This window comes from Fundulus heteroclitus, chromosome 7 (assembly GCF_011125445.2).
Source record: "Fundulus heteroclitus isolate FHET01 chromosome 7, MU-UCD_Fhet_4.1, whole genome shotgun sequence".
Classification (NCBI taxonomy): Eukaryota; Metazoa; Chordata; class Actinopteri; order Cyprinodontiformes; family Fundulidae; genus Fundulus; species Fundulus heteroclitus.
The window spans coordinates 29431780-29459678 of record NC_046367.1 but is presented as its reverse complement, the minus strand read 5'-3'; the positions used below and the strand labels follow the sequence as shown (position 1 = coordinate 29459678).

The following is a 27899-nucleotide window of genomic DNA, read 5'->3' as shown; positions in this document are numbered from 1 at the left end:
CTAACCGCTAAGCTAACCGCTAACCTAGCTGCTAAGCTAACTGGGTTCTTAAATGCTAGAAGTGTGCAATGTACAGCCAGCAAGCAGAAACTAGGAAGGAACGAGCACAGACACTGGCATTGTGTGAGTGTGTCAGAATGATTGGCATGTGGGACGACAACTAGAAAAGGCGATATGTCTGGAATGTGAGGGACAGAGGGTCTTGATATATTGTCCAGCCCTATTCTGACCATCAATTGAGTCCAGATGGTATTTAATAAAAATACCAAACATTTTGTACAAGTACAGGAATACAGAGAGAGATAATTCTATCTAGGGATATAAAGATGTTGTGTCGTTTTACTGTATAAAACACTGAGTATAACACTCCTCTGAGGTTCTTTCTCACTAGAGATGCCCTGATCAGGCCTGGTTCTGGCCAATACCGAGCTCCAGCTTTCTACGAGTTCTAACCTGCCGACTCCGTTCAAATTGATACCTATTGTGTTTTCTCATAAGGACTATAACACATGAGAGAAAATTAAATGCAGTGCAGGTTCTTTGATGGAGGGGGTGAGAGCAGGAACAAAACTCTGGCAAATTAGATTAGATTAAATCCCCACCCTTTGGACCGAACAGCAGAGATTGGTTAGAGTTTTTACAGGCCTGCAGCTCCCACAGAGAATTTTTTATTTTATTTTTTAACCTAATTTTTGTGAATACATAATGTATTAACTACTTTCAGGATGGAATGATGATTTTACCCAGTATAACAAGAAGTGTTTCTGAAGAGGATTACCAACTATAGCTTAAATTGCAATGAAAGCTAAACAGAAATCTTAAATATTGAACTCTTCGTGGCTTTGTCAGACACGAGTTTGATTCTGTACCTGATCACTCTAGATGTGACTGAAACATTTCAGTCATATCTAGACACATAGTTATTAGATTTTTATTTAATTTGTTCTCCTCTGTGAAGTATAAATTTGCTCACTGTAACAAAGAACAGAGATTAGTTGAACTCTTTCAGACATGTCGAAGCAGATCAAGGCATCTCAGCTGAAGTTGAGTAATCATTTGGTCATATCCTGTAAATGTATTCATGTTCTCTTACTTCCACCTCACCTCAGTTCAAATGTGGATTAATCGCGAAAGGAAGACATTTTTTATACCACTCTGTATTGAATTTATGTAACTTGAATTTTTATGCATACCTTAAGATGACTCATTAACCATCTTGATCCCAAATCTGCCACCTCCTGCTCAAAGAAATCCCCGCGTATAGCCCTCCGAGGCTCTGTTGGGACTCACTGACAAGTCGCACCTACAGGCAGGGAGTCTGACAGGAATCAGCATGTCGAACAATAGCCTGAAGATACACTTTTCTACGGAACTTGGAAATTGAAACGTGTTTTAATAAGTGTGTTTATAAACAGGATCAGCACTTTGGTCGTGACAGAAGCTTTTTTTTTTTTTGTCCTCGTAAAGTTGCAGAGTCACCGTCCTGCATGCAAATGACCGGCTGCCATTATGTTGGCTGTGATTCATGTGTAAGCGAAGGACATGAAGCTAAAACAAAGAAGCCATCTTGTGGCCCCTGTGTGTGGCAGTAGACCATATAGCTTTGGTTTGTGGTATTGTAAAGTGGCTTGGCACTTTAACAGCCTCCGTGTACGAACAAGGCGTTGTGTCACGGTACTCATTTACAAACGGCATCTGTTCTTTTGCTCATCCAGGGTTTCCACACTTCAGGAACAGACACCGACTTGATGCTCCATTTAAAATAAGCGTGAAGTGTTTCCCTTTTTCACAAAATAGTTTTCTCTTCTCAATCTTTTTTTTTGTTTTGTTTACTTCGCAGCTGCAGCACACTGCCGAGCAGGAGAACGCTGAAAAACTCCAGACTGGTTTGCAAAAAGGACGACGTCCATGTTTGCATCATGTGCCTACGTGCCATCATGAACTATCAGGTGATTCTTCAACCGTCTACAGGGACTACATGACCTTTCAGGCACCGCCATCGATCTGAAGAGAAATTCAATTTGCTCCCCTGCTGTCCCCTCCGCGGCTTATTTATCATGTGCAGGAATATTTAAAGGCTGCTCTGTTTTTTCATCGCTTCTTTGTCTCTGTCTCCATCTTATTTATGTTACAGTATGGCTTCAACATGGTCATGTCGCACCCGCATGCTGTGAATGAAATTGCACTAAGTCTCAACAATAAAAATCCACGGTAAGTTTCAAGAAAGAAGTAGCGAGATCCAGACGACTTAGATTGAGAAAGGGGCACTTAGTCTGTTGGGGGGTTATTGAGAAATCAGTCGTTAGACATTAATCTCTGCTAAAAGTCAGGAACTAATTAAGTATCCATTTGGTGGCTTGGAATCAGTATAAGAACTGATCTTTATCCAGCAACGATATTCCCTATCTGCTGAGCACAACTGGCTGTAATGATGTATTTTAAAACCTCTTCCACCTTTCATGTGACATAAAGTGCCGTGAAAACATATTTGCACAGCTTTTATCTTTTCATTTTACTCAGCTGTTAAGATAATTGAAAACCAGAGTGAATAGGTTTTGGATTTGAACCCAAAGCCCCCCCCCCCCCCCCCCCCCCCCCCCCGCCCCCCTCCAAATATTGTTATTGTGGCTCCTATTTTATTTCATAGCAGTTAATTTTCTTACTGCAGGGTGTTTTCACTGCAAAAAGGGAACTCAAAATAAGTAACATTTTCTTGATTTTTGTTATATTTTTCCTTGATTTGAGCAGTTTAATAAGACTATTTGCCAATGGAATAAGATATTCTGCACTTAAAATAAGAACAGTTCATCTCCATCGTCTTATTTCAAGTGCAGAATATCTAATTATCTTATTTCAGGGATACAAATACTCATTCTATTGGCAAAAAGTGTTATTCAGCTGTTCAAATCAAGGAAAATATACTAATTTCAAGAAAACTTTACTTACTTTAAGTTCCCTTTTTGCAGTGTTTATATCGTGACAGCAGTAGTGTCCCTTTTACGAGCAATGCGTTTCTGGACATGTGTGCTTGTTACTTGTGAGACACATCTCTCAGGAAGGAGGAAAGGTAAAAAGCTCTGCAGGCAGCCTCCACTACATAGACAGATGCATAAAGAGATCACTGCCTCTGGTGTGTGTGTGTGTGTGTGTGTGTTTGTGTGTGCGGATGCATGAGTTGTCACATCATGCCCAAAGGTCACAGGATGTCCTGAAATGCTGATGTTAAACATTTTCTCTCATCCAGGCAGAGAAACCCGCCGTCAGTGAAGTGAAAATGACTCAAGTGTACATAAACTCAGAAAAAATGACACGATGAAGATCCTGTCACAGTGCCTTGCAAAAGTAGACCACACCGCTTTAACACTTCCACATGTTGTCACGTCGCAACCACAAACTTTAGTGTACCGGTGTGTTATTGGGATGTTATGTGACTGACACCAAGAAGGACAATGCTTGTGAAGTGGAAGGAAGACGTTGCAATGTTTCTACAATATTTTACAAAAGAATGTCTAAAAAAGTGCTGTACCTATTTGTATTCAGCCTCCCAGAGTCGATCCTTAGTGGAAACACAGTTTGCTGCATTTACAGTCTTAAAACTGGAAATCTCCTCACACAGGACGCCCCATTTCGGTCAGATTTGTTATGATTGATGTCTGTGAACATCAAATTCTTGGTTAGAATTAGGTCTGTACCTTGACTGGGCTGTATTAAAACATGAATATGCTTGAATCTAAACCGAGGGTGTTTTAAAATATTGCAGCTCTTGGATTGATCTTGTTTGGCCCCCCGATTACAATTGAAAAATGATATGAATTAGCCCCACCAGCAAATGCAGTTGATGACAATCAAGATCATTGAAGAAAATACACTAAACTTGACCAAATACATAGCCAGCTTTTTTTTAAATGAATTATTTATTTTTTTATTTTTGTGGCACTAGTGGCCTTTTATTTGTGAAAGTGAGCTGTCATAAAATAGGGTTAAGACCCTGAACATACAACTCTGGCTGTATGTCCAGGGTTGTTCTCCTGCTGGAGGGTGAGCCTCCATCTCACTCTCCCATCTGTATACAGGCTCCAGGAGATCTCCTCCCAGGATTGCTCTGCATCTACTTTCATCTGGCTTCTCATCAGCTCTGACCAGCTTACCATATTCAAACAAATTGCCCTTCGCGGGATTAATAAAGTTTTACTGAACCATGTTCCTCAGTTAGGATGGTGTGTTCAGGGTGATGTTCAATGTCGGTTTTCTGCCACACAGTGACATACGCACTTCATTCTCAGATTATCCATGATCAATGATCAAAGCGTCGGCTATTGTTTTATCACCCAACGCTGCTTTAAAGTTCTCCACGACTTTATCTTTTAGCTGTCTGCCGTGTTAAATCGCGGAAAGGTGGGCTTTGTTCTCTACTCAGGTCACGTCTGCGGTATTGGAGAAAACGGCGCTGCATGCAAAAGCACAAAGGCAAATCTTTTTGACTTTTATTTGCAGAGAAAACAGAAAGGGGGGGAAAAAAGTGCGTCCTTCCAAGTTCAAAATTACCCACCACTTTGTGTTGGCCTGTCACATAAATTCCCAACAAAAAGCACATTGAGGTTTGTGGTTCCAACATGACAGTGTGGAAAAGTTGACGCTTTGGCAAGTCTCTGTGGCGTTGTTGTTGACGAGGGCTTATTACGGTGATGTTGACTGTAATAAACACTAATTGCCGTGTAGAGCCGTCCTGTGCTGACTATTCATTGTTGTCATCACGTTTAATTAACGCCACTTTCTATACATACTTCTCTACTGACAAATGTCATGTGCCCCCTTCTCCTGCGGTTTACAGAACCAAAGCTCTGGTTTTGGAGCTCCTGGCGGCAGTTTGTCTCGTGAGAGGAGGCCACGAAATTATTCTCTCTGCGTTCGACAACTTTAAGGAGGTAAGACCTGCTTAGAAGAAGGAAAACCGGGGGTCTTTAGGGAGGACCCCCCCATGTCTGTTGCATTCCAACTGTGTCGTTTTTAAACAATCGCTCGGCCTCCGGAGAAACGCTTCTCCGGCAGATTTCCCTCTCTGTGATGCTTCAAAGGGATCGGAGATACGGATTTGTCTGCGTAACCCAGGATGACCCAACACAGCCATCAGAGAAAGCCGCGCCGTGGATGTGAACAACATTCGTCAGGCGCATCAAAGCTCAGAGAAGCGAAGCGACAGATGTTCGAGATAACCTTTCCTGACCTTTGGCTGTCTGGAGGAGGCATCCAGGCTGAGAGGGAGAGAGAGAGAGAGACAGAGAGAGAGATGGAGAGAGGAGGGAGCTAACCGCAGCCTCGTTTTGTAGCGAACATCTTAAAACCACAAGAGCGAGCGCAGTTTATGTAATATTTACACCTGCGAATGAAATATTGAGTGTTGCTCTCAGCGACGGTGGCATTAGCGGGAGAGCAGAACTCATCTAATGAGCTGGAGGCTGAGACGCGTTTCTGATGGCGCCGAGCCGCGGCAGGACGGTCGAGGATTCTTGGAGGTTTTTATTGTCAGGCAGCGCTGTTGGCTTTAGTTTGCTGGAGGTGATTTGCTCCTAAAAGAGCCGGTTACAGGCTAAAGCTTGAGGTTTTTTTAGCTAAACACGGCAGCTATCCCCGCAGAATTCTTTATCATAACTCTGCCTTCCCGTTGACCTCTCTGAACTGCTAAACGCATCACATTGCTCCATTTCTGTATCTCAAGTTTAGTTATAAATGTGCTGTTTTTTGGCTTAAAAATACTGTATTTGGGGTGTAAGGTTTGCCAAAGGTATGCAGTGTCAGCTGTAAATAAGATGAAAGCAGGTGTTTATGAATAATTTATAATGGCAGCAATCACTTTGAAGGCTGATCGTGTTTTTTTTTTTTTTTTTCCCCCTGGTTGGTGAAATCTGACGAGTATATTTTAGCAGACTATTTTAAAAGTGTTATTTCCCCTTTACTGGAGGTTTATGTGATGCAGCCCCGTTTGGAATCTTTCATCTTAATATAATTTATTCTCCTTCTTGTTAGTTTTGTAATTATAGTTTAATAATAATTGCACAGGTCACTAATTTTATGACGTCTGCCGGCATCTTTTTTTGCTCTGCAGGTATGCATGGAGACGCAGCGGTTTGAGAAGCTTATGGAGTACTTCAAGAATGAAGACAACAACATTGACTTCATGGTGAGTTCGTCATTATTACACAGATGCACCAGCAAGGAATAATCATAAATAGAAATACTGCAGTGTAAGTATTTAAACAAAAATGCAAAGCAAAGATTTATTACATGATAAATAATCTTTTATTGGAAAAGATAAGAGTGACGGGTGGAGCTTGTTTTCATACACCCTAGCTCAAAGGTTCCCAAACTTTTCATTCTGCGACCCCCCAATGCAACAGCAGCAGAGACCGGTTATTTTTCTTTTATTGTGGGTGAAACTATGAGTATAAAGTAATATTATTCCACGAACAAAGTTGTGAAATTACAAGAATAAAATATTATCTTTACAAGAACGTTCAGAGAAAAGTGCAGCCTTCCCCCTGCGTCAAACGGAGGAATGCTGAGCATCTTGTAAAGTTATACTTTGGTATTGGTTTTGCAAATAAGGACATACTAAATCTTTTTAGCACATCAGGAGCATCCCGACCCCCTCTTTGGGAACCCCTGCACCAGCTTTCCATGCTTCTTTGGATTTAAAATGTCTCCAAACAGCTGAATTTATGTCTCCTGTAAGCTTCTTGTAAACCTTCTTTAAGCCAGCTATCTGGCAGTGTGCAGCAGCTGGCGGGGAAGTGGCAGCTGCTGCGTTTACTCTAGGCTCAGAGAAAACTGGAGTAATTCTGACACTCTTTTTGGCATCAATCTTTCAAAGTGTTTCAAGAGTAATTTGCTGTAGTAAAATATAAACAAATTTTCCTGATTGATAGACAGTACTCTGCTGTTCTCACTGTTTTGTGCCTGTGTGGTTTTTTTTATTATCCTTTAGGTTGCTTGTATGCAGTTCATCAACATTGTTGTGCACTCAGTGGAGGACATGAACTTTAGAGTTCACCTACAGTACGACTTCACCAAGCTGGGCTTGGACGACTACTTGGATGTGAGTTGAAATGTACACAGAAATCACCCCCACCCTAAAATCCACGATTTATGCTGCAGATACTGCACCCCTGTGGTGTCCACCTCAGAGAAGCCGTCAATAATGGCTTTTTTGTTTTTTTTGTAAATTGCCATCAGCGGGATTGGTGCAGAAAATCAACTAAGAAAGTTGTCAATCGCTGTTTTGCGTCTGTTTTACAGAAACTGAAGCACACCGAGAGCGATAAGCTCCAGGTTCAGATCCAGGCCTACCTGGATAACGTGTTTGACGTCGGAGCGCTGCTCGAGGACGCAGAGACCAAAAATGCTGCCCTGGAACGGGTGGAGGAGCTGGAGGAGAACATGTCACATGTGAGAACCCTCGCCTTTAGATCTCAATACTCGGACCTTTTGAACAAACCTGCTGCATGGTTTGATGACGTTTATTGGAAAAATGCTAAATGAACACTGATCTGCTGAGAATTTCAAACATATGAAGACGCGAAGATGATAAACCCTTCTGGGTCTTATCGGCGTTTTGAGTGGGCTGTTGTCTGTGCAACGTGCTCACGTGGGACTTTTCTCTTCTCTCACGCTCACAGATGACGGAGAAGCTGCAGGACACGGAGAATGAAGCTATGGCCAAGATTGTGGAGCTGGAGAAGCAGCTGATGACGAGGAACAAGGAGCTTGAAGCCATCAAAGTCAGTTCTTGCATCAACCTTTATCTTCCTAGATCTTCATGAGTTGTTGAACATGTTCCCTGCAAAAGCTCGGATAGCCACAGCAGTCTGATCGACCAACTGAAAGCAGCGTGTAATTGTAAAACGGAAAGAAAATGGGAATAAATACATTTAAAAAGGACATTATAGGCAGCTTTTGTTTACCTCCTAACTACATCTTCTCCTTCTGTCTTTCCCTCGCCATGCAGGACGTCTACAAAGACACCACCTCTCAGATTCACTCGCTGAGGCAGATGCTGAAGGAGAAGGACGAGGCCATCCAGCGCCAGAGTAAGCTGGAGAAGAAGATCCACGAGCTGGAGAAGCAGGGGACCATCCGCATCCAGAAGAAGGGAGACGGAGACATCTCCATCCTGCCGTCCGCGCCGTCCGGGGTGGAGGGTTTGGTGAGTGCCTTCGCGGGGGCAAACGGCACGGCTGTCGGCCAGAGCCACGCAGGAGGCGTGCCCGCTGTGCATCCACCGCCGCCTCCTCCCCCGCCACCGCCTGTCAACGGACAACGTAGGTTCATCAACCCAGATGAGTAATGGGGATGTAGAAAGATCAGGATCGGAGGATTTTTGGCGTTTTTTTCTGTTTAAAATAACACGTTTCTTCTCCTCGACCTCTCGCTCTCTCCTCCAGTGCCAAATGGACCGTCGACGGACATCCCAGCCGCAGCCGCCCCACCTCCGCCGCCGCCTCCCCCACCGCCGCCGCCTCCACCCCCTGGGCTCCCCTCGGCGACGTCTGCCCCTGTGCCTCCCCCACCCCCTCCTATGGCGCCCCCTCTGCCCGGGTGTGGGACGCCCACTGTGATCATGAACTCAGGGCTGGCAGGTAAAGTTGTTCCCGAATTATTCTCTGGTCTTCACGTCAATAGAGCAAAAACTGTTCCTTACTTCTACCTAATATACATTATATTTAACAGATATGAGTTGCTTTGCTGGGCCTGTAAATGACAGATTAATTGGAAAAAATGTGAATAATAAAGCTCAGCTAATAAAGCTCAGCTGGTTTCACCCCCCCTCCCCTCACTCATGACTTGTCAACAAACCTGTTGACGACTCACGAGTTAGGTCTCATTCCTTCACATTTTGCTTTATTTGGGGTTTGGACATTTTTTTGCGATTTGCACATCCGACGTTTGAACTTTAGGTTGCTTCATGTTAAATCGCGATAACGCTGCGCATGAACTCGGTATGCGGACAAACCTGTCAGATCTGTGCGAACACGTTGGTGTGTTGTCCGCTGCTACGTATACATGCGGGGGAGTAATCTACATTTCCTCAAGCCAAACCTCTGAGCCAAAGACACTTCCCTGGTATTGATGACGGTTTCTCCCGTGGAGTCGGTCATACGCGCTCGTGTAAACGTTCCCGCCAACGCTGGTACATTTGTGCTAACTCTTCTCTCTGAATTGTCTCCCTTCTCTGCCAACCAGAGGGACCCATCAAACTTTTCTGTAGGTTCTTGCTGTTGAGTTCAGTGTCCGTCCGTCCGTTCCCCCCCACCCTCCCCCCTTTAAAACTCATACCTCTGTCCCCCTGTGGTGGTTTGTGTTTGGTTTTAAATGTGGTATCATTCAGATAGTCTCGTTCCTGTGTTGGGTTGCAGCACAGCAACCCAACACAGGATTGCTTTAATAATACAAATATTAAAGATTAGCATCTAGGATTATTAACAGATTCCATTCAGATGTAGATTAATGCCTTAAAGTATTGACACCCCTCAAACCTTTCCACATTTTGTCACAGTGCAACCACAAACGTCAGCGTGTTTTTATTGCGATTTAGTGTGATAGACCAACGCACAGTGCTGCGTAATTTTGAAGCTGGAGGAAGACTTTAGTTTTTAGCACAAACTCAACCTTTATTACTCAAACATGGCAAAACAAGGTTTTGTTAAAAACAAAGAAGTAAATCAGGGGGTAACAATCATGTTCAAGAAGGTCAGATGAAAACTCCATAGAAGTTTCTGGCAGGGTTGCGAGGCTGTGTGCTGGAAAAACTGACACTTCACATCACCCTGAACACACCACTAACAGGTTAGCATGGTGGGAGCAGCATCATGCTGTGGTGATGCTTTTATTTAGCACATCAGAGTTAATAGGAAGATGGAGAGAGCTAAACACGGAAACCCACTGGAGTCTGCAAAAGCCCTGAGGCTGAGGTTCATGTTCTAGCACAGGTGCCTGCAACCTTTACAGTCCACTTGATTTAAAAAAAGACAAGTTATAATTTCTGATAAAGATCTACTGTAGGAAATCTGTTGTCATCGTTAAACAAAACGCCCTTTTGTGTCTATTTTGAGGTTAAAAAAGAGAATGGATGGGATGTTGATATTTGTAGATAATCATGTAAAAATGAAAAAAAATCATAGTTTCCAACATAATGAAAAAATATCGATTTAAAATGAAATATTTCTGGCACTTTTAGCATCATTCTGTTGTGAAAATTAGAAGCAAGTATCCCAAGAAAAAAATGCTAAAACCTGCATTTATCAACATTATTACATTTAAGTACCATTTATAGAAATGTAATTTGTAGCCACAGTTCTTTAGAGCCACTGTGGACGGTCCAAAGAACCACTTGTGGCTCCAGAGCCGCAGGTTGCAGACCCCTGTTCTAGCAGGACAACGACCCTCAACATACAGCCAGAGCTACTATGGAGTAGCTTTAATCAAACCATGTGTTAAAACGGTCCAGTCAAAGCCCAGAACCTAAGCCAATTGAGAATATTGGGCAAGACTTTCAGGGATGCTCCTCCGTCCAATCTGTCTGAGCTTGAGCTGTTTTTCGAAGACACAATATTTCAGTCACTAGACGGCAGAGACGGCCCCCCCACTCCCCCCCAAAAGACTTCACTGCAAAAACAGAACTAAAAATAAGTAAAATTTTCGTGAAATTAGTGTATTTGTCCTTGATTTGAGCAGGTAAATGAGACTATTTGCCAATGGAATGAGATTTTTCCACTTAAAATAGGAACAATTCATCTCCATCATCTTATTTCAAGTGAAGGGTGTCTAATTATCTTCTTTTATGGGTAAAGATACTCATTCCATTGGCAGATAATCTTATTTACCTGCTCAAATCAAGGACAAATAGGCTAACTTTGAGAACATTTTACTTGTTTTTAGATCCGTTTTTGCAGTGTTGAAGCCGTAATTACTGCAAAATATGTTTTACAAGTTACTGACTCGATGTGTACAAATGCACGGCACGCGTTGAGCTTCTTCAGCAAAACAAGAAAGACGTAACTTTCCTTCCGGTTCCCTGATAAAAATCTTTTGAAGTTTGTGGTTGTAGCATATGGATACACTCACTGGGCCCTTTGCTTTATGACACAGTGCATAAAGATCTGCTGCGAACCCTTTCATTAAAAGACAATACCACATTGAAAACCGCTGCATGGTTTACATTCACTCACTGGCTGCAGTGCTTTGACTGTCTGAGACGCCGTAGGAATGACGTGTTTAAAAAAACAAAAACAAAAAAAAAAACACGTTTGTTGCATGCAGAGACCCACTGACCTGCTGCGGCACGCAGATGGTTAAAGTGATAGAAATCTTGTACAGCCGGAATGCTGTTTACCTTTCCCATGACGGCCTTATCTCGCCCCGTTCGCCTCCTGACACCTTGTCTGTGCGGCGGTGCAGGGCGCCGCCTTCAACAGTGCAGCTCCGGTGGCTACGACTAGCTTCTAATCTGCCCAATAAATAGTTTGGCCTGGAGCCCTGTGAGTAATCCTGGACTTTAGGGAACGGATATAGCCTTTGGCCTTGTTCCTCTGCCAGCAGGCAGGAGTCTCGGCTTGAATGGAGTAAAAAAAAAACTGCGTGTTTTGTTTCACGGACGTCTACCTCTACATTTGGAGTGTTCAGAAGTGAATGCGATTGTGTGTTTTAGAGATCAGATGTTTGTTGTTCCAGATCTCCCTCCTCCCCCTGCATGTGTGTGGTTATGATTTTTGTGGACCTTTAAAGCCGAACGGGACACATTTTCTTAATTTCTCTTCGTGTCATTCAGCTGTTAAGATAAAGAAACCCATCAAGACAAAGTTTCGCATGCCTGTCTTCAACTGGGTAGCCCTGAAACCAAACCAGATCAACGGGACCGTCTTCAACGAGATCGATGACGAGAGGATACTTGAGGTACAGGGCCCTCCCTCAGAGCTAATCACACTTTGTTACCCATCCTAATAAAAAAAAAAAAAAAAAAAAAACATCTTTTCTGTCTTTTAGGACCTAAATGTTGATGAGTTTGAGGAGATGTTTAAGACTAAAGCTCAGGGCCCAACCATCGACCTCACCATGAGCAAGCAGAAGATCACACACAAGGGACCCAGCAAGGTGTCCCTGCTGGACTCCAACAGGTCAAAGAACCTGGCCATCACGCTGAGGAAAGTCAGCAAGACCAATGAGGAGATCTGCAAGGCCATTCAGCTGTAAGCCTCTTCAGTTTGCTTATTTTCTCTGTTGGATTTATCTGATTTGCACTGCCAAAAACAGAACTAAAAATAAGCAAAAATTTCTTGAAATTAGTGCGTTTGTCCTTGATTTGAGTAGGTAAATAAGATTATCTGCCAATGGAATGAGTATTTTGACCCATAAAATCAGATAATTAGACATCCTGCACTTAAAATAATATGATGGAGATGAGTTGTTCCTATTTTAAGTGCAGAAATCTTATTCCATTGGCAAATCATCTTATTTACCTGCTCAAATCAAGGACATATGCACTCATTTCAAGAAGATGATATTATTAGTTCTGTTTTTGCTGTATGGAAATAGTAGTTAAATAAAAAATAAAAAAATAAAAAAGCCATTAATACAACACCTGCTATGCAGTCTGAAAAAGTAGGAAAGTCTGGATAAGTATGGAAAGTCGTAGTCAAGAGCTAAGTACGTTTTTGACCATAACCTATTAATATGTGAAATTGATGTAATCAGACCAAATATATAAACTTATGAGAAAATGTTGCTATTTTAAAGAATAAAATAAACAGAATAATTGCGAAATAACAAATTGAACTCGAGTAAATGTAACTAGTAACTACCCAACCGTACAGAGAGCCAGAGAAAGCCCCTTCTATCTGGTGATTTTGACATTTCACTCAAAAAATGCTATTGCTTTTTATTTAAACTTTTTTTGATACACCAGAGGTCCTCAGCAGGCTTCTTGGGCCTCTGTTGCTCATCGCTGTCCTCTCGGGTGATCAGATCTCAAATAACCAAATGTGGGACAACGGGATACTTCTTAGGGACAATACGGGACACATAACCAACACTGTGATGACGTCATACATTTTAATTTAACATGGATCGAACATCAGTGCGATCTAATCAGTCTCTCTTTTGCCTATTATTGCACAACAATGAATTATCACAAGTTACGAGTTTATAAAAAGCATTATCTTACTTTTTTAAAGTTTAATAAAACTGTTGACTGGAGGCCTGTCCAGGATGTGCCCCACGTCCCCACCTCTCACCCATTAACCACTGCAGGTAGTCACCAGCCCCCCCTACGACCCTGTGGTACGTCCAGCCTCTGTCCCCATCAGATACGCCACGGCGTAACGCCTGCACGGAAAAGAGGGTGTAGAAAACGGAGTGATGGGATGTTAACCTTTTTAAAAAGTTTTTAAAAATTCTTCCAAGTTTATCAGAAAAAAGTTAACTAGCTTTTAAAGATGAACACTTTTTAAAGCCATCCATCCATTTTCTGACCCGCTTAATCCCTCATGGGGTCACGGGGGTTACTGGTGCCTATCTTCAGCGTCACTGGGCGAGAGGCGGGGTACACCCTGGACAGGTCGCCAGTCTATCGCAGAGACAAACAGGACAAACAACCATTCACACACACACTCACACCTAAGGACAATTTAGAGAAGCCAATTAACCTAACAGTCATGTTTTTGGACTGTGGGAGGAAGCCGGAGTACCCGGAGAGAACCCACGCATGCACAGGGAGAACATGCAAACTCCATGCAGAAAGACCCAGGGTTGGATTTGAACCCAGAACCTTCTTGCTGCAAGGCAACAGCGCTACCCACTGCGCCACTGTGCAGCCCGCTTTTTAAAGCTTAAAGGTTGTTAAACGTTAGGATAAATATTGCTTAAGCTAATCTCTGCTGCTGTAGCTCGTCCGTCTGGCAGGAGTAAAGTGAGTCCATAGATCGACAGGAGGCTTTTTCTGCTGTTTGTTGTATGACTCGCTTCTACAGTGTTGCTTCGCATCGTGCTGCCCTTCATGTAAAATTGAAAAGTAACTTCATAAAAAATCTCTGTGAGAGTTGCCTTTCTCTGGCCTCACCCAGTTAGAAACCGTTCCCCGTGTTGTAGCTGCTGATGAGACGGGACGCTGCTGCACATTGACAGCCGACGCAGGTCTGCGTTAACCTGACTCCGCCAGATAGATTTGCTCCGCATATCCATCTGGAAACCTTCCGTTGAAGTAATTTTGGGAAGGGGCGAAAATACTGGTTAGCTGATTGGCCTATGTTGGTGATAGACGGGCCAAATAAACCAATCAGATCAATGAAGCATATGACGTACTCGTCAACATGATTCGAGCGACGACGAAAACACAACCACAAGCCAAGCTACTCTTGCTGCTGCAGGTAAAGGCTCATTAGCTCAGCAAAGAAATACTCTGTAATTCCGATAAAACTTGCTCGATAGCCACGCTAACGCTAGTTTCATCGGCTGAAGCCGCCATGTTTTTTAGACTGAACTGACGCGCTTCCCGTTGCGTCACACCTCAACCCGCCTCAAAGCCAACGCTGATTGGACGTTCGTTTGGTGAACGGCTCCAAATTTTCTTTAACGTAGAGTAGCCAGACTGATCTGCGAGTGAAACCTTGAAAGCTCGCGAGATCAGGATGGTCTCACGAGGCTAGGTCTGCGTTTCTTTGTCTCAGAAAAGCACGTGTGGAATAATTTTTTGACGTTTCCAAAGCCGACCCACTCAGACACGGGACAATGGTTAATTTGGTGGGAAAGCGGGACTAGAGTGAAAAAGGCGGGACTGTCCCGCACCAATCGGGACGTCTGCTCACCCTACTGTCCTCCTGTGTCTCCCCCCAAACTTGCAGGTTCGACCTGCGGACTCTGCCGGTAGACTTCGTGGAGTGCCTGATGCGCTTCCAGCCCACCGAGAACGAGGTCAAAATCCTGCGACAGTTCGAGAAGGAGCGCAAGCCTCTGGAGAGCCTGACCGACGAGGACCGCTTCATGATGCAGTTCAGCAAGATCGAGCGGCTCATGCAGAAGATGACCATCATGGCCTTCATCGGAAACTTCAGCGAGAGCGTGCAGATGCTCACGCCGGTGATTAAACGACGATTAAAGACGTCGGCAGTCCGCCATGACGCTCGAGTCGTGAAATCTGACCTGTCAAAACTGTTTGCTTGTCTGCAGCAACTGCACGCCGTCATCGCCGCCTCCGTGTCCATCAAGTCGTCGCAGAAGTTAAAGAAGATTTTAGAGGTAAACGAGACTTTTTTTTTTCTTCGTCTCTGCAGAGCCTTGTGTTCTGCATTATAAATAGTTTAGTTCGTGATCCCCGTTTACTCGCTCTGCAGATTATCTTGGCGCTTGGAAACTACATGAACAGCAGCAAAAGAGGAGCGGTGTATGGATTCAAGCTGCAGAGTTTAGACCTGGTGAGCTGGTTGTAAAGGCAGATGAGCGAAACGTCATCGCTTTCTTCTAAAACATCCTTTTCCTAATTTTTTCCCCCCTCAGCTGCTTGATACCAAGTCGACGGACCGCAAGTTAACGCTGCTGCACTACATCGCCAACGTGGTCAAAGAGAAATACCCGCAGGTGTCTCTCTTCCACAATGAGTTGCACTATGTGGAGAAGGCGGCTGCAGGTGAGCAAAGGCTTTGTGTGTGTGTGTGTGTGTGTGTGTGAATTGAACATTTCCACGTGCGGTTTGCGTCTGTTCTGGCGTTCCGTGACGCACAACCCGCCCCGTGTGCCCGCAGTGTCGCTGGACAACGTCCTGCTGGACGTGAAGGAGCTGCAGAGAGGCATGGAGCTGACCAGGAGAGAGTACAGCATGCACGGCCACAACACCATGCTGAAGGATTTCATCACGCACAACGAGAGCAAGCTGAAAAAGCTGCAGGATGACGCCAAAGTCGCCCAGGTAACGCTGCCGAGTAACGGGAACCCGCTTCGCTCTCCGTTATCGTCTAAATATTGAATCGACGAATCTGCTTTTTTTTTTCTCCCCCTTCCGCTCTACAAAACAAAAAAAAAGGACGCCTTCGACGAGGCTGTGAAATTCTTCGGAGAGAACTCTAAAACGACGCCGCCGTCTGTTTTCTTCCCGGTGTTTGTGCGATTCGTCAAGGCTTACCGGGTGAGTTGGTCGCAAAACGTCACTGTGTTTTATTGGGATTTTATCTCACAGATGAACATAATTGTGAAGCGGATGGATAAGCATGCATGCATGTTTTTTTTTGTTTTTTTTTTCACCTATAAAATCTGTATTTCTATTCAGTCCCCTTTTAGTCTGATAACCCCAAAATAAATCCAGGGCAATTAATTGCCTTCAGGCAAATAATGATCAAATAGTGTCCAGCAGTGGGTAATTTAATGTCCGTACAAATACAGCTGTCCTTTGAAAGCCTCAGACGTCTGTTGGTGAACTAAAAAGCACAGGTCAGGGATAAAGTGGTGGAGTTTAAAGGAGAGTTAGACAATGAAGGTTATGAATTAATATGTCAAGGTTTGAACATCTCCAGAGGGTTGTTCAATCCATAATCTGAGAATTGAAAGAGTATGACGGAACTGAAAACCTGCTAAAAACCTGGCCCTCACATAAACAAAACAGATTAAATGAAAGTAGATCGGTGTCGGCTCTGGAGGAGCTGCAGGGATTCCTAACTCAGGTGGGAGAATCGGGCAAGAAGAAAAGCTCCAGAAGCTTTTTTTGTTTGTTTGTAGTTTTCTGCAACCCAAACATGGGTCAGAGCTCTGGTCATATGAGTAAAAACTGAAACCTCCTAATTGTAGCAGACAACTCAACACAACATCACCCTGGACACACCATCTCTGTTGGAAAAGATGGTGGCTGGATAACAAACTGCTTTACAAAGAAGAACAAGCAGCAATATTTGTCTCTACATGTGCAAAGCTGATAGAGGCTCACCACAAAGTGCCTCCAGCTATGACTGCAGGGAAAGAAGGCTTCACAGAGAGTTTGTGTGCTTAAAATAAATACAGGCCGCTCTTAAGACTGTTATTTGTGAGCACCTGATTTTTTTTTCTTTCACTTTACAACTATGCAGAAGTTTGTGTTGATCTGTCCCATAATAACCCCCAATAATCTGCAGACTTGGTTATGGTGTCAAATGGCAGCATGTGGACCAGTTTAAGGGGAATGAATATGTCAGAAGTTAAAATTAAAAGAAGATGAAACGACACTCAGGGTGAATTTACCAGCTCAACAGTATTTCTTTCTAATAACAATGTCTGGGAAAAGGTCAATTGCGCCCCCTGGAGAGCTTAGTTACAATTTAGAAATGCACTTTTTGTACAAGTCACTCATTAATATACTGAAAAGAACAGAAAAGCTCTCTGAACTGGTGTGTTGATGGTCTTCCTCTACTGATGTACAAAGACCCGCTGCACATCTTTGCTTCTAGGCTGAATTTGTGTCAATTCATTCTCTACTTTTAATCTAAATCTCACCGGCTTCAGGCTAAGATGTGAATTTAACTCTTGGTGACGTAACAATAACTCATCTGTGGCTCCCCAGCAAGCGGAGGAGGACAACGAGCAGAAGAAGAGGCAGGAGCAGCTCTTGATGGAGAAACTTCTGGAGCAAGAGGCCATGATGGAGGAAGACCAGAAGGTGAGTTGATCTTCCGCCGGAGTCGTCTGCTCTCCTCCGCTCAGGATCACCATTCCCAGAAAGGAGTCCGGCTCCGCTTCCTCCCGTTACCGCCGCGTCCTCCCTTCCTCCTGATTCCTGCTCGGCAGGATTAGTGGAGCTCAGGCTGCCTGCTGTGCACGCTTGTATTTAGCTCTTCCAGCCAGACCCCCTGCTGAGGAACATCAGTCAGGATCAGTAATTATTCAATTAACTTGTGTGAGAACTAAGCGGGCTGGGATGAAGGGCCGCGGCGTGGGAGAAGGCGGTTGCTGCTAGGGCTGAACGATTTTGGAAAATAATGTAATAGCGATTTTTTTTTTCTTAATATTGTGATTTAATGCGATTTTTTTTTCTAGTTTAATTTATCATGTGTTTTAAAATATATACAAACAACAAATCAATTTGTTTCCTCGCCATGTGGATTAGGTGCTAAAAGACCCACAGCATCTAAACTCGGTGCAGAAATGATTGCGTTCTGCCTACAATATATTTCAACCAAAATTGCAATTTTGATTTTTCTCTGTATTAACCACAAGTAACAAAAATGGCCTCTAAATAAAGATGTTTGTAAACAAGGACTATTTTAAATATGAACTTTTAATGTTTCTATTGATCAGAATATTATTCAAGAGAACAGCTTTTAATTTAATTGGACATCAATCCTTGTTGTGCAAAGTCCAACCAACAAGCAAGTCTATGTATTAAACTGATTGACCTGTACTTAATGCTATGTATGATTATATAAACTCTAAAACAAGTAATAAATTAGAATATCTCACTGCTGCAACTGTCTTCCCTTCCATGTGGAGGCAAACCCACTTCAAACATATTTCTAACACCTAATGGACGTGTCTAATTCCCTAATTGTTACATTGCCAAAAATTGCTGACCTCTGCGATTTGGAAATTGCATTTTTTTAAATCACAATTATATTGAAAATGCGATTAATTGTTCAGCCCTAGTTGCTGGTGGTAAAACCTGTCGTGTCGTGTGCTCCACAGTCTCCCTCCCATAAAAACAAGCGGCAGCAGCAGGAGCTCATCCAGGAGCTCAGGAGGAAGCAGGTGAAGGACAGCCGTCACGTCTACGAGGGCAAAGACGGCGCCATCGAGGACATCATCACGGGTAACGTCACCAGATCCACGCCGGCAGCCACACACGCGCACCCAGACACACGTTTCACAGTCTGCATGAAGGTTCACCCCGGCTTGAAAACGAACGGGTTTGCAAGCGCACTAACACAAAGATTTCAGCTCTATTTTGAAGTTCAGCTTGTGGCCCAATGAGGCAGCGGATTCAGAGCTTCTGGACCGAAAGGTGCCTGATGACCACGGCTTATCCTGTCTTCTTTTGTCTTTGCTTCGTAACACCATCTGTGCCGTGCGCACGCAGGGCCCCGCACACGGCCGTCTCTCTCTGAAGGTTCAGTCCGTCAAAACGAGAAAATAATAATTTTTTTTTCTTTCACAACAGCGAGAGATGCAACTTCCTGTTATGGAGTGTGGAAGAGCAAATTGCCCTTTCTCTAATTTGACATTTATTTCTGATTGCTCACAATTAGATTCAGCAACCGACCAGCCAGATTTAATTTCCTTATTTAGAGCCCTCCTGTGTTTTACAGGGTAGCATAAATGTATATAAATTATACGGATGAATGGAACATGGAGCAGCAATCTATCTGGCAAAAGGAGAAGCTTTGATATTGCTTTCAGTTGGGTGTTATTTATGGGTAACTCTGCCCCCTGGAGGTTTTTTATTGTAATTGTAGATTTTCAGTGATGCAGAGAGTGACGGCTCAGTAACTTTTTGAGGCCTGGCTGGTCAGACTTTACCTGACTCCGCCAGATAGATTTGCTCCGCATATCCATCTGGAAACCTTCCGTTGAAGTAATTTTGGGAAGGGGCGAAAATACTGGTTAGCTGATTGGCCTATGTTGGTGATAGACGGGCCAAATGAACCAATCAGATTCGTCGTCGCTCGTAACAGAGCGACGACGAAAACACAACCACAAGCCAAGCTACTCTTGCTGCTGCAGGTAAAGGCTCGTTAGCTCAGCAAAGAAATACTCTGTAATTCCGATAAAACTTGCTCGATAGCCACGCTAACGCTAGTTTCATCGGCTGAAGCCGCCATGCTGTTAAGACTGAACTGACGCGCTTCCCGTTGCGTCACACCTCAACCCGCCTCAAAGCCAACGCTGATTGGACGTTCGTTTGGTGAACGGCTCCAAATTTTCTTCAACGGAGAGTATCCAGACTGATCTGCGAGTGAAACCTTGAAAGCTCGCGAGATCAGGATGGTCTCACGAGGCTAGGTCAGACTGACCTTAACGCCCTGGGCAGACTCACTGTACAAATCACAGCGAGGGGAGTTTACGATGCGTCACTCTTAGTGCCAGAATCATAAAGAATTAATAATAATTATAATAATAAATTGTTAAAAAAAAATACCTAAAAATATTCAAAGTCAAATCTTAAACCCATTCATAAAGTTAAAAAAAATGCCGAGCCCTGTTATTTATAGTTTTTCAAGAGAAGTTTGATGTATTTAAAATTGGCCGATTAGCAATTCACAAACTGAGAGGTTGGTCACAAATTGGTGCAAAATAAAAATGTTTTACACACCGGTAAAATGAGCTCACTGACATGAAGACATATACAAGGACATTAAAAAAAGAATATAATGAAAAAGTCTTTTGTGACTTATTTCAGAAAGTGAAACTCACATATGATATAGACTCATTACACATAAGTTTAAAAAATTCAAGCTTATATTTGTCATAAATTGAATGACCTCCAGAACCGCCTCTCCCCCAATTCAACGTCTCAGAAAAATTACAATAAAACATAACATCAATTTAAAAAATACATTTTACAGTATAAATGTTATTTAATGCCCACATTGTGACCCACACTGGCATGGGGAAGACCAATGTCCAGAAATCAGTCATTAACACCCACCTTGTGGAGGTTGTAAGCCACAAAATGTCCTTACAAGTGCTTGAGTACTGCATCCAGCCATATTCATAGAAGGTTGAGTGGAAGGAAAAAGTGTGGTAGGAAAAGAAAATGGGAATTTAGAAACTTAATTTCGCACTGATCTAGTCCTTCCTCAGATGACATAACTGAGGCAAGAAATTTGGTCTCTAAAGATCCTACTAAGAATTAGCTTATGCTAAGTTGTTGTGTGTTTACATTACTTGAGTTCAGGAGCCTGTTTATACTTGAATGTTTAATAGTTGACAGTTAAGTGACTTTTTCTGAAAATGGTTTGGACTGAAAATGACACTGAGACCTCTGAACGATTATCAGTAGGTCTAAAGAACTGTTGAACAAGATTACGACAAAGTTTGCTCACTGCCTCTTTAAATAATACACACTACATGAGCACTTGATATGTTTTATAATGTTAGCGTTAGAAGATGAAAGTACCAATAGGGTTAGAGAATTAGCCTCCGAACGCTCAGCATTTCTCCGGGGCTCCTGTTGCTGTAGTCGGCTACTTGCTCACTGCTAACCGTTGCTCAGCCCCCTGTAGAGAAGACCTGCTTTTCTCATGTTGTGCTTGTCCTGTTTTGTGTCCCGGCTCTTCTCCCTGTCGTTCTCAATGCAGTGCTGAAGACCGTGCCCTTTACCGCCCGCACAGCCAAGCGCGGCTCTCGGTTCTTCTGCGAGCCCGCTCTCAATGAGGAGTACCATTACTAAAGCCTTGTAGATCTCTGTCTCTTCTTCAAGGTTGCTGGAACAAAACGTTCTCTTCTTCTTCTTCTTCTGTGTGTTCTTCCCCCCTCCTTGCATGCCTCTCCTCCCTCCCACGCTCCCACCCCACTTTTAACCCTTTACAACTCCCACACTGTGGACACTGTGGTGGTTTTCTCGGGGGACCCGCACGCACACGCTCGCCGTGTGCGCTTTCCTGTTTCCTCAGCATGACGATGTGTTTCGGGAACGGGTTTCCTCGGCCCGCCTGCATGAAGCGTGACATCCACATTCTCCATCGCCATCGTTTTACCCGCCACAGCAGACCATAATGTCACAGAAAGATCAGCATCAGAACTCCCCCTGCCTCCTTTAGCTTCAGGCCCTGTGCTGCCATCTAGTGGCCATCCAGCTAACATGCTGGCCACACTCAGATATTCAGTACCACAGACAGTATTGTGTATATGTACACCTCAGGTTATGACTAATACTATGACGCGTAAGTGCCTGTGGCATTATCACTTGCTTGTTTGTGTGTCCCATCCGTCTTTTACTGATGAAATCATTATGTGTGCGTCCATTTATCACATGTCATCGCCACTGTTGATGCAGTTTTTGTTGCATGCTGTTTGCTTCAACTTTGCCGCTTTCCCACAATGCACTCTTGCTCTTCTAGTTAGTATTTAAACTGCGCTTGCTCCTGACGGGGTCACTCTTCTGTCAGGCGGCTTCTGTGCTTTTACCGTGCCTTGCAAAAGTTTTCATGAGTTCATTTTATTTTATTTATACTTTTTTTTTTTTTTTTTTTTTTTTTTACCTCACAGCCATGAACTTGAAACTGTTTTAGGAGGATTTTATGTGATGGATGAACACGGAGTAGAATATGATTTTGAAGTGGAATCTAATTTCATTTTGTCTTTACCAAAACAAAACAAAAATCTGAAAAAGAGGTTGTGTGCATATTTATTCAGTCCCCATGTTCTGTTACCCCTAAGAAAAAGACTTCAGGTTGCAGACTTGCAGTTTGCCAAGAGCCACGTAGGGAACAGGGCAAATGTTTGCAAGTTGCTGTAATGGTCACATCGGACATAAATGTCATTTTTAGGCCCGTATGGAAAAACGCTGTGTGGTGGGAAAACTAAGGCAACGTATCGTCCTGAACACACCGTTCCTAGTTTAGTTCAATTATTATTATTATTATTATTATTATTATTATTATTATTATTATTGTGAAACACGGTGGTGGCAGCATGGCGCTTCACCAGGCAACCTCTTGAAATGGCTTCCTAAACGAGAGATTGTCCAGTTAATTTGGTGCTATTTTAGAAGTTAACCACCACCATATTTCATAACTAGCTTATAAATAGTTACATTCTTGTCTTTTCTGACCAAAGCACCTCCTTTCTTATGTTTATTCCTTTTATGGCTTGTTGCAAACAAGAAATAGGACTTTTATGGCCTTTTTTTTCCCCATAGCTCTTCCAAATTAGATTCCACTTCACGATTATGCAATACTTTGTATTGTATTGTAAAAAAAAAAAAAAAGTTTGTGGTAGTGATGAGAAACTTTAAAAAAACGTTTGGACGTAAGCTTTTGCAAGCCACTGTATATTCTGCAAGATGTTTCGTTACAGCTGTGTGTGTGTGCTAACTATTAAGCAACCAGGTTCTGTGCTCATTAATTCCTGTTAGTGAGTGTGTCCTTGGCTGCGTGCATGCTTTGGTTTGTTTTTGGTGATGGTTCTGCTGAATATAACAACTCTGCTGTGTGTTTGGATCCATCCTTGTTTTTTTTATTTTCATATAAATACAGCCGCTCCTAACGGGGAGGTTTGAAATGGGCTTGTCTCCTGGTACGCTGGTAGCCTCTTTGCTAAAGCAGTTTGGGTCTAGCAGCAGACGTAAAACAAGCTTCTGTCATCCTACGCGGTTGAGCCGGTTAACATCCTCCAGCTCTGTCCTCTCGCAGCCTCCCCTCTCTTTGCTTTGCTCTCGCGGTCCGCAAAGCCAACGTGAACGCGTCGAGCTGACGCGCACCGGTCACTGCACGTCTTCCTTTTTTATTTTTAACCGTCATTTTGTCTTTTCTTCATCCAGAACTAAAGAAGAATAATATTACTAAATTCCCAAATGTCTGCATGAGGGTAAGGAAGTCCTCCAGTAGCACCCCTGTAGTGGTGGATGTGTCCCAGACCTGGCAAGCATTTCTTTATTACCTCCCTTCCTCTTTCAGATTTTGTTTGTTCAGGTTCCTCTCCTCCATCTGTTCTCCCTGAATATTAGAAATCTGGCTTTCTTTAGTTGTTTCTTCACTCTTTTAATTGAATGATAATGCATCTTGATTACACAAGATGGATGAGAAGTTTCTGGATTCATGCAGAGGTTTAATGTAAACAAACAAATAATATCTTAGACTTGTTTTATCCTGTGTGCTTAGATCTCATGCTGCTTTGAAAAGCTAGGCTACCAGCACTCCTGAGCGCGTGGCCTCATAAAAAGAAAAAGAAAAACTAAACAGTGAGATGATACGCTGACCCATAGCTCTCCTCCCCCATCCCTTCTTCCTCCCGCTTCTCCCAGATTTGAGGAACCAGCCGTACAGGCGAGCGGACGGCGTGCGGCGGAGCGTCAGGAGGCGCTACGACGACCAGAACCTGCGGCCGGTGAACAACGGAGAGGTGGTCATGTGACGAGGGCGAACAGAGGACGTGCAGGACGGGACGGGAGGAGGGGAAGGAGGAAAAGATGGCGCGAAAGAAAGTCTGATGCAGAACGGATATTGGTCGTTTGTAGCAAATATGGAGAGGACTATATATAACCGCTGAGGTCAAACAATGAAGGACTGAGTCGTGTTTGAGACTGACTATAATGTAGAAATCAAGCCAAGTGCCTGAATTGTTTTCTTTGTTTTTGTGAACTTGTTTTCTTTAGGTTGGATGTTTTAATTAACCCCACTTAAAGCAATCTGACTTAAGCTGGCTTTAATGTTAACGAGATATAAAACTGGACATGCAGTGGCCTTAGTAGCCATGTGAAATGATGTTACCCTGGAAAAGAAAGTGTAGAATGTACGGGAAGTTTATTTCCCCCCCCCCCCCCTCTCTCTCTTCGCCGTTTTCTAACAACCCGTGACACATTCCGGTGCTCTCGTTCATTCCTCACAAACTTTTTAAAGTCATCTCATTCTTACTTTAATAAACCGGGGTGAAGTGGCATGAAGAAAATAAACAAAAAAGATTTAAAAACTCTATATTTGTACTAAAATTATGTTTAAAAAGAAAAAAAAATATGTTAAAAAGCATAGACCATGCTAATGTGAACTGTAATTTATTGCATACATCTACATACTATTTACAGTGCACTACAAAGGTATTCGCACTGCTTGAACCTTTTGGCAACGCAAACTTTAATGTATTTTATTGGGATTTTATATGATAGACCAACACAAAGTGGTGCTTTATTGTTCATTGGAAGGACTTTGAAGCATGGCTTAAAAAAATGTAATAAAAATAATTCACATAAAGATCTTAAAAGTGTGGCATGCATGTTTTCCTGTGGTACGAGCAAATTCTTTGTAGGACCCAGTTTTTCTGCAGTCATATATATATATATATATATATATATATATATATATATATATATATATATATATATATATATATATATATATATATATATATATATATATATACGTGCATCATTTTCCTTCAACTACTTTGTGTCGATCTGTCATAAAATCCTGATACACTTTTGCAAGGCACTGTATATCGTGCGATATATCTTATGAACAGGATGGGTTGAATCTGATTTGGTAGCTCTCCTGCTTCAACTTCAATTAAAATACTTGTTTTAGTTTGAAATGCACAGCCTTTTATGTACTTTTGGGAACAATTTAAGGGGACTTAAACGAGCCTTTAAAGCGACAGTAATCATTTCCGACGATGTTCTTAACTGCACCCTACACAAGGAGGTTGCTACCGGCTTCTCACTTTACTGTAATTTTAAATGTATAGTATTTAACCACTGAAACAAACCATTGAAGCTTTTCAACTCGCGTGTCCGTCATCGTTAAAAGGCATGACAGCACAAAAGGGTTCCTGTACAGATATTTTTCTACAATTTCTTTTATAACTTACATTGTCAGATGGCTAATATTGTACATATTGTTAAAACACGTATTCTTTGCCTTGTGCTATACAACTTGAATGTTCTTTTAACTTATAGTTTGTGCTATTTTCAGTTTTTTGTGTATTTAAATAAGCCAAATGCAGGCCGAAATTCAGTGTGTTTTTAATCAGAATGTTTCAGTGTGGCGCAGGAGGCAGAGTGCATCCCAAACAGCTAAATATGCCAATATAAAATCATTAACACATGCTAGTTTAAATGACCACACTATTAAACCTGCTAGTTGTCCTGCACTGGACTGACACGGAGGTGATTGCTGCCTCCTGCTGAAGATGGCGCCGTTCTACTTGTTTTTCCCTCTCAGCTTCACTGTCTGTCATTAGGTGATGCTTTCAACTGGGTAATACTGGCATTTTTGGTTCTCCTCTCACTTACACGTGTATTTTTAGACAGCCGGTCGGTTCTCATATCTAAATAACCCTTTTTAAAAATGTGATATGGGATCTTTAAGACGTATAATAAAATATTTACACTGAATCAGACGTGTCCTGTGGGTGCAGTGAGTTTTGATTTCTAAGTACATGAACCTATTACACAGTATTACACATTTCTGATCAAGATCACATTAAAGGCTGGTTTTAGTTATATCAGTTTCACAGTATGAAACCCCTCCTGATAATTTACTGTCAAAATATAGTGGTTATTGAACTATAGCTACTAACTAATCCATTTGAATTAAATGTTTCACAAGAGCTACACTATGACTTTGAGACAACAGTTCAGGATCTAGTAGAATACATAAACAGTAATTATGAAGAGATCTAAAAAGCCTTACATAAACCATATCAGCAGAGCACATTCTCTATGCCTACCATCCCATCCATGTCCCGATCCAAACCCAGACTCCAAAAGTCCAGACGAGTCAGGATGAAGTTTACCATGACAAGGTGCTGAGTGGGACTTTTGGTCTCATCCAAGCGTTGTGACAGCTAGTGGAAGGGAGCGACGTGTTTAAACACGTATTTGATTATATCAGTGAGATTCAGATATCCACAGTGGCACAATGGTTGACTTTACCACGAGCAATAGATGTGTGATGCAATATGGGGGGAAAAAAGTCAATAAAAAGTTCAATAGAACAGTTTTCCTTTCTTTAGCATTCTCGCCTATCATATAGGTTAATACAACAGTCATTATATCCTCCCAACCAATCACAAACGTAGACCTTGACCCCTTTAACGAGTTCAGAGCACTGAGATATATAATACACTGGAGTGCTAATAGCCCGCTGTTAGAACCACAGACATGAATACGTAGACGCCGCGTTCTCGGGTGAGAGGCGTGCCGACAGAGCGGCCATCTTAGGTCAGACCAAGCGGCAGTAAACAGAATACAAATCAGTTCAGGTAAGTGGTGCTTTATGTTTTCAGACACTCTGAATCCGGTGAATTCTCAACCGATTTCCAGATAAATTAGCTGACTGAAGACGTCACCCCTTTAGGGGCTACATGGGACCAATTGATTTAATTAAAAGATTGATTGTCTGACTTAATAAATAATTTCGATCTTATATTGACAGTCAGCAATCTTCCAGAGCTCCGTCCCAGGATGCCCGACTTTTGCTCGGCTTATGGGTGCGGAAATAAAAGGGCATTACAAACCAGATCACGGGGAATTACCTTCCACAACTAAGATTTTATGATAGATCATCCTCATACCGATGGAATCGGAGACAAGTACATTAAACACCCTGATTTCTAAAAGATCTGACTGAGGATATATATATATATATATATATATATATATATATATATATATATATATATATATATAGATAGATAGATAGATAGATAGATAGATAGATAGATAGATAGAGAGAGAGAGAGAGAGAGATGTGTGTATAATTTGTGTTTATTATACTGATATGTAACTGAAAATATATAACTGTGAGTATATATATCATCCCGTTAGACTTCAGTTTAAGTTGTTTTTGTTCTGAATAAATATGTGTAATCTGTCTGAAAGGTCACCAGCATTGTGAACATATGATTTAAATTAAATCTGAGCTGCCTCCTATTCATTTTGACAGCAGATGTCTGATCTGTGGTCTGACCCAAGATGGCCGCCCTGTAGGCACGTCAGCCCAGCAGCCCGCAGCATACAATGGGGCGTCTACGTATATGATGTCTATGGTTAGAACGAGTTGCTTTGAAGCCACCAGCCGCCATATTGGGGGGGGGGGGGGGGGGGGGGGGGGGGGGGGGGGGGGGCTTAAAACTTTTAAAATACATATACTTTTATGTTATGTTCTAAAACTATCAAGTACTGAGAAAGTCATGTGCTGAAATATTTTGCATTTTATTTATTTAAATATATAACATTTATAATATAT

The 27899-nt window shown here is 42.5% G+C and overlaps 1 protein-coding gene and 1 long non-coding RNA gene across 14 annotated transcripts in view; both read left to right on the top strand.

The window, feature by feature from the left end:
* Positions 1-24880, top strand: part of fmnl2a (formin-like 2a) — a 74813-nt gene extending 49933 nt beyond the window's left edge. For 4 of the 13 annotated variants that reach the window (XM_036139442.1, XM_036139439.1, XM_036139437.1 and 1 more), the window contains 21 exons: positions 1841-1949; positions 2135-2211; positions 4832-4925; positions 6104-6178; positions 6983-7093; positions 7294-7443; positions 7674-7775; positions 8003-8315; positions 8439-8633; positions 9238-9258; positions 11822-11946; positions 12037-12239; positions 14889-15123; positions 15214-15282; positions 15378-15458; positions 15541-15670; positions 15786-15949; positions 16064-16165; positions 17567-17662; positions 18685-18808; positions 23480-24880. In XM_036139442.1, the coding sequence (XP_035995335.1) occupies positions 1841-1949; positions 2135-2211; positions 4832-4925; positions 6104-6178; positions 6983-7093; positions 7294-7443; positions 7674-7775; positions 8003-8315; positions 8439-8633; positions 9238-9258; positions 11822-11946; positions 12037-12239; positions 14889-15123; positions 15214-15282; positions 15378-15458; positions 15541-15670; positions 15786-15949; positions 16064-16165; positions 17567-17662; positions 18685-18808; positions 23480-23658 (2755 nt within the window). In that variant the 3' untranslated portion in view covers positions 23659-24880. Of the gene's footprint in view, positions 1-1840; positions 1950-2134; positions 2212-4831; positions 4926-6103; positions 6179-6982; positions 7094-7293; positions 7444-7673; positions 7776-8002; positions 8316-8438; positions 8634-9237; positions 9259-11821; positions 11947-12036; positions 12240-14888; positions 15124-15213; positions 15283-15377; positions 15459-15540; positions 15671-15785; positions 15950-16063; positions 16166-17566; positions 17663-18684; positions 18809-21296; positions 21419-23479 lie in introns of all 13 variants that reach the window. The other 9 variants (XM_012878339.3, XM_036139440.1, XM_012878345.3 and 6 more) reach the window with 6 other exon arrangements.
* On the top strand, positions 18815-20267 carry LOC118563738. The gene is made up of 2 exons (XR_004931401.1): positions 18815-19503; positions 19999-20267. It is a non-coding gene; the product is annotated as an uncharacterized LOC118563738 (long non-coding RNA).
* Positions 24881-27899: the final 3019 nt, after the last annotated feature.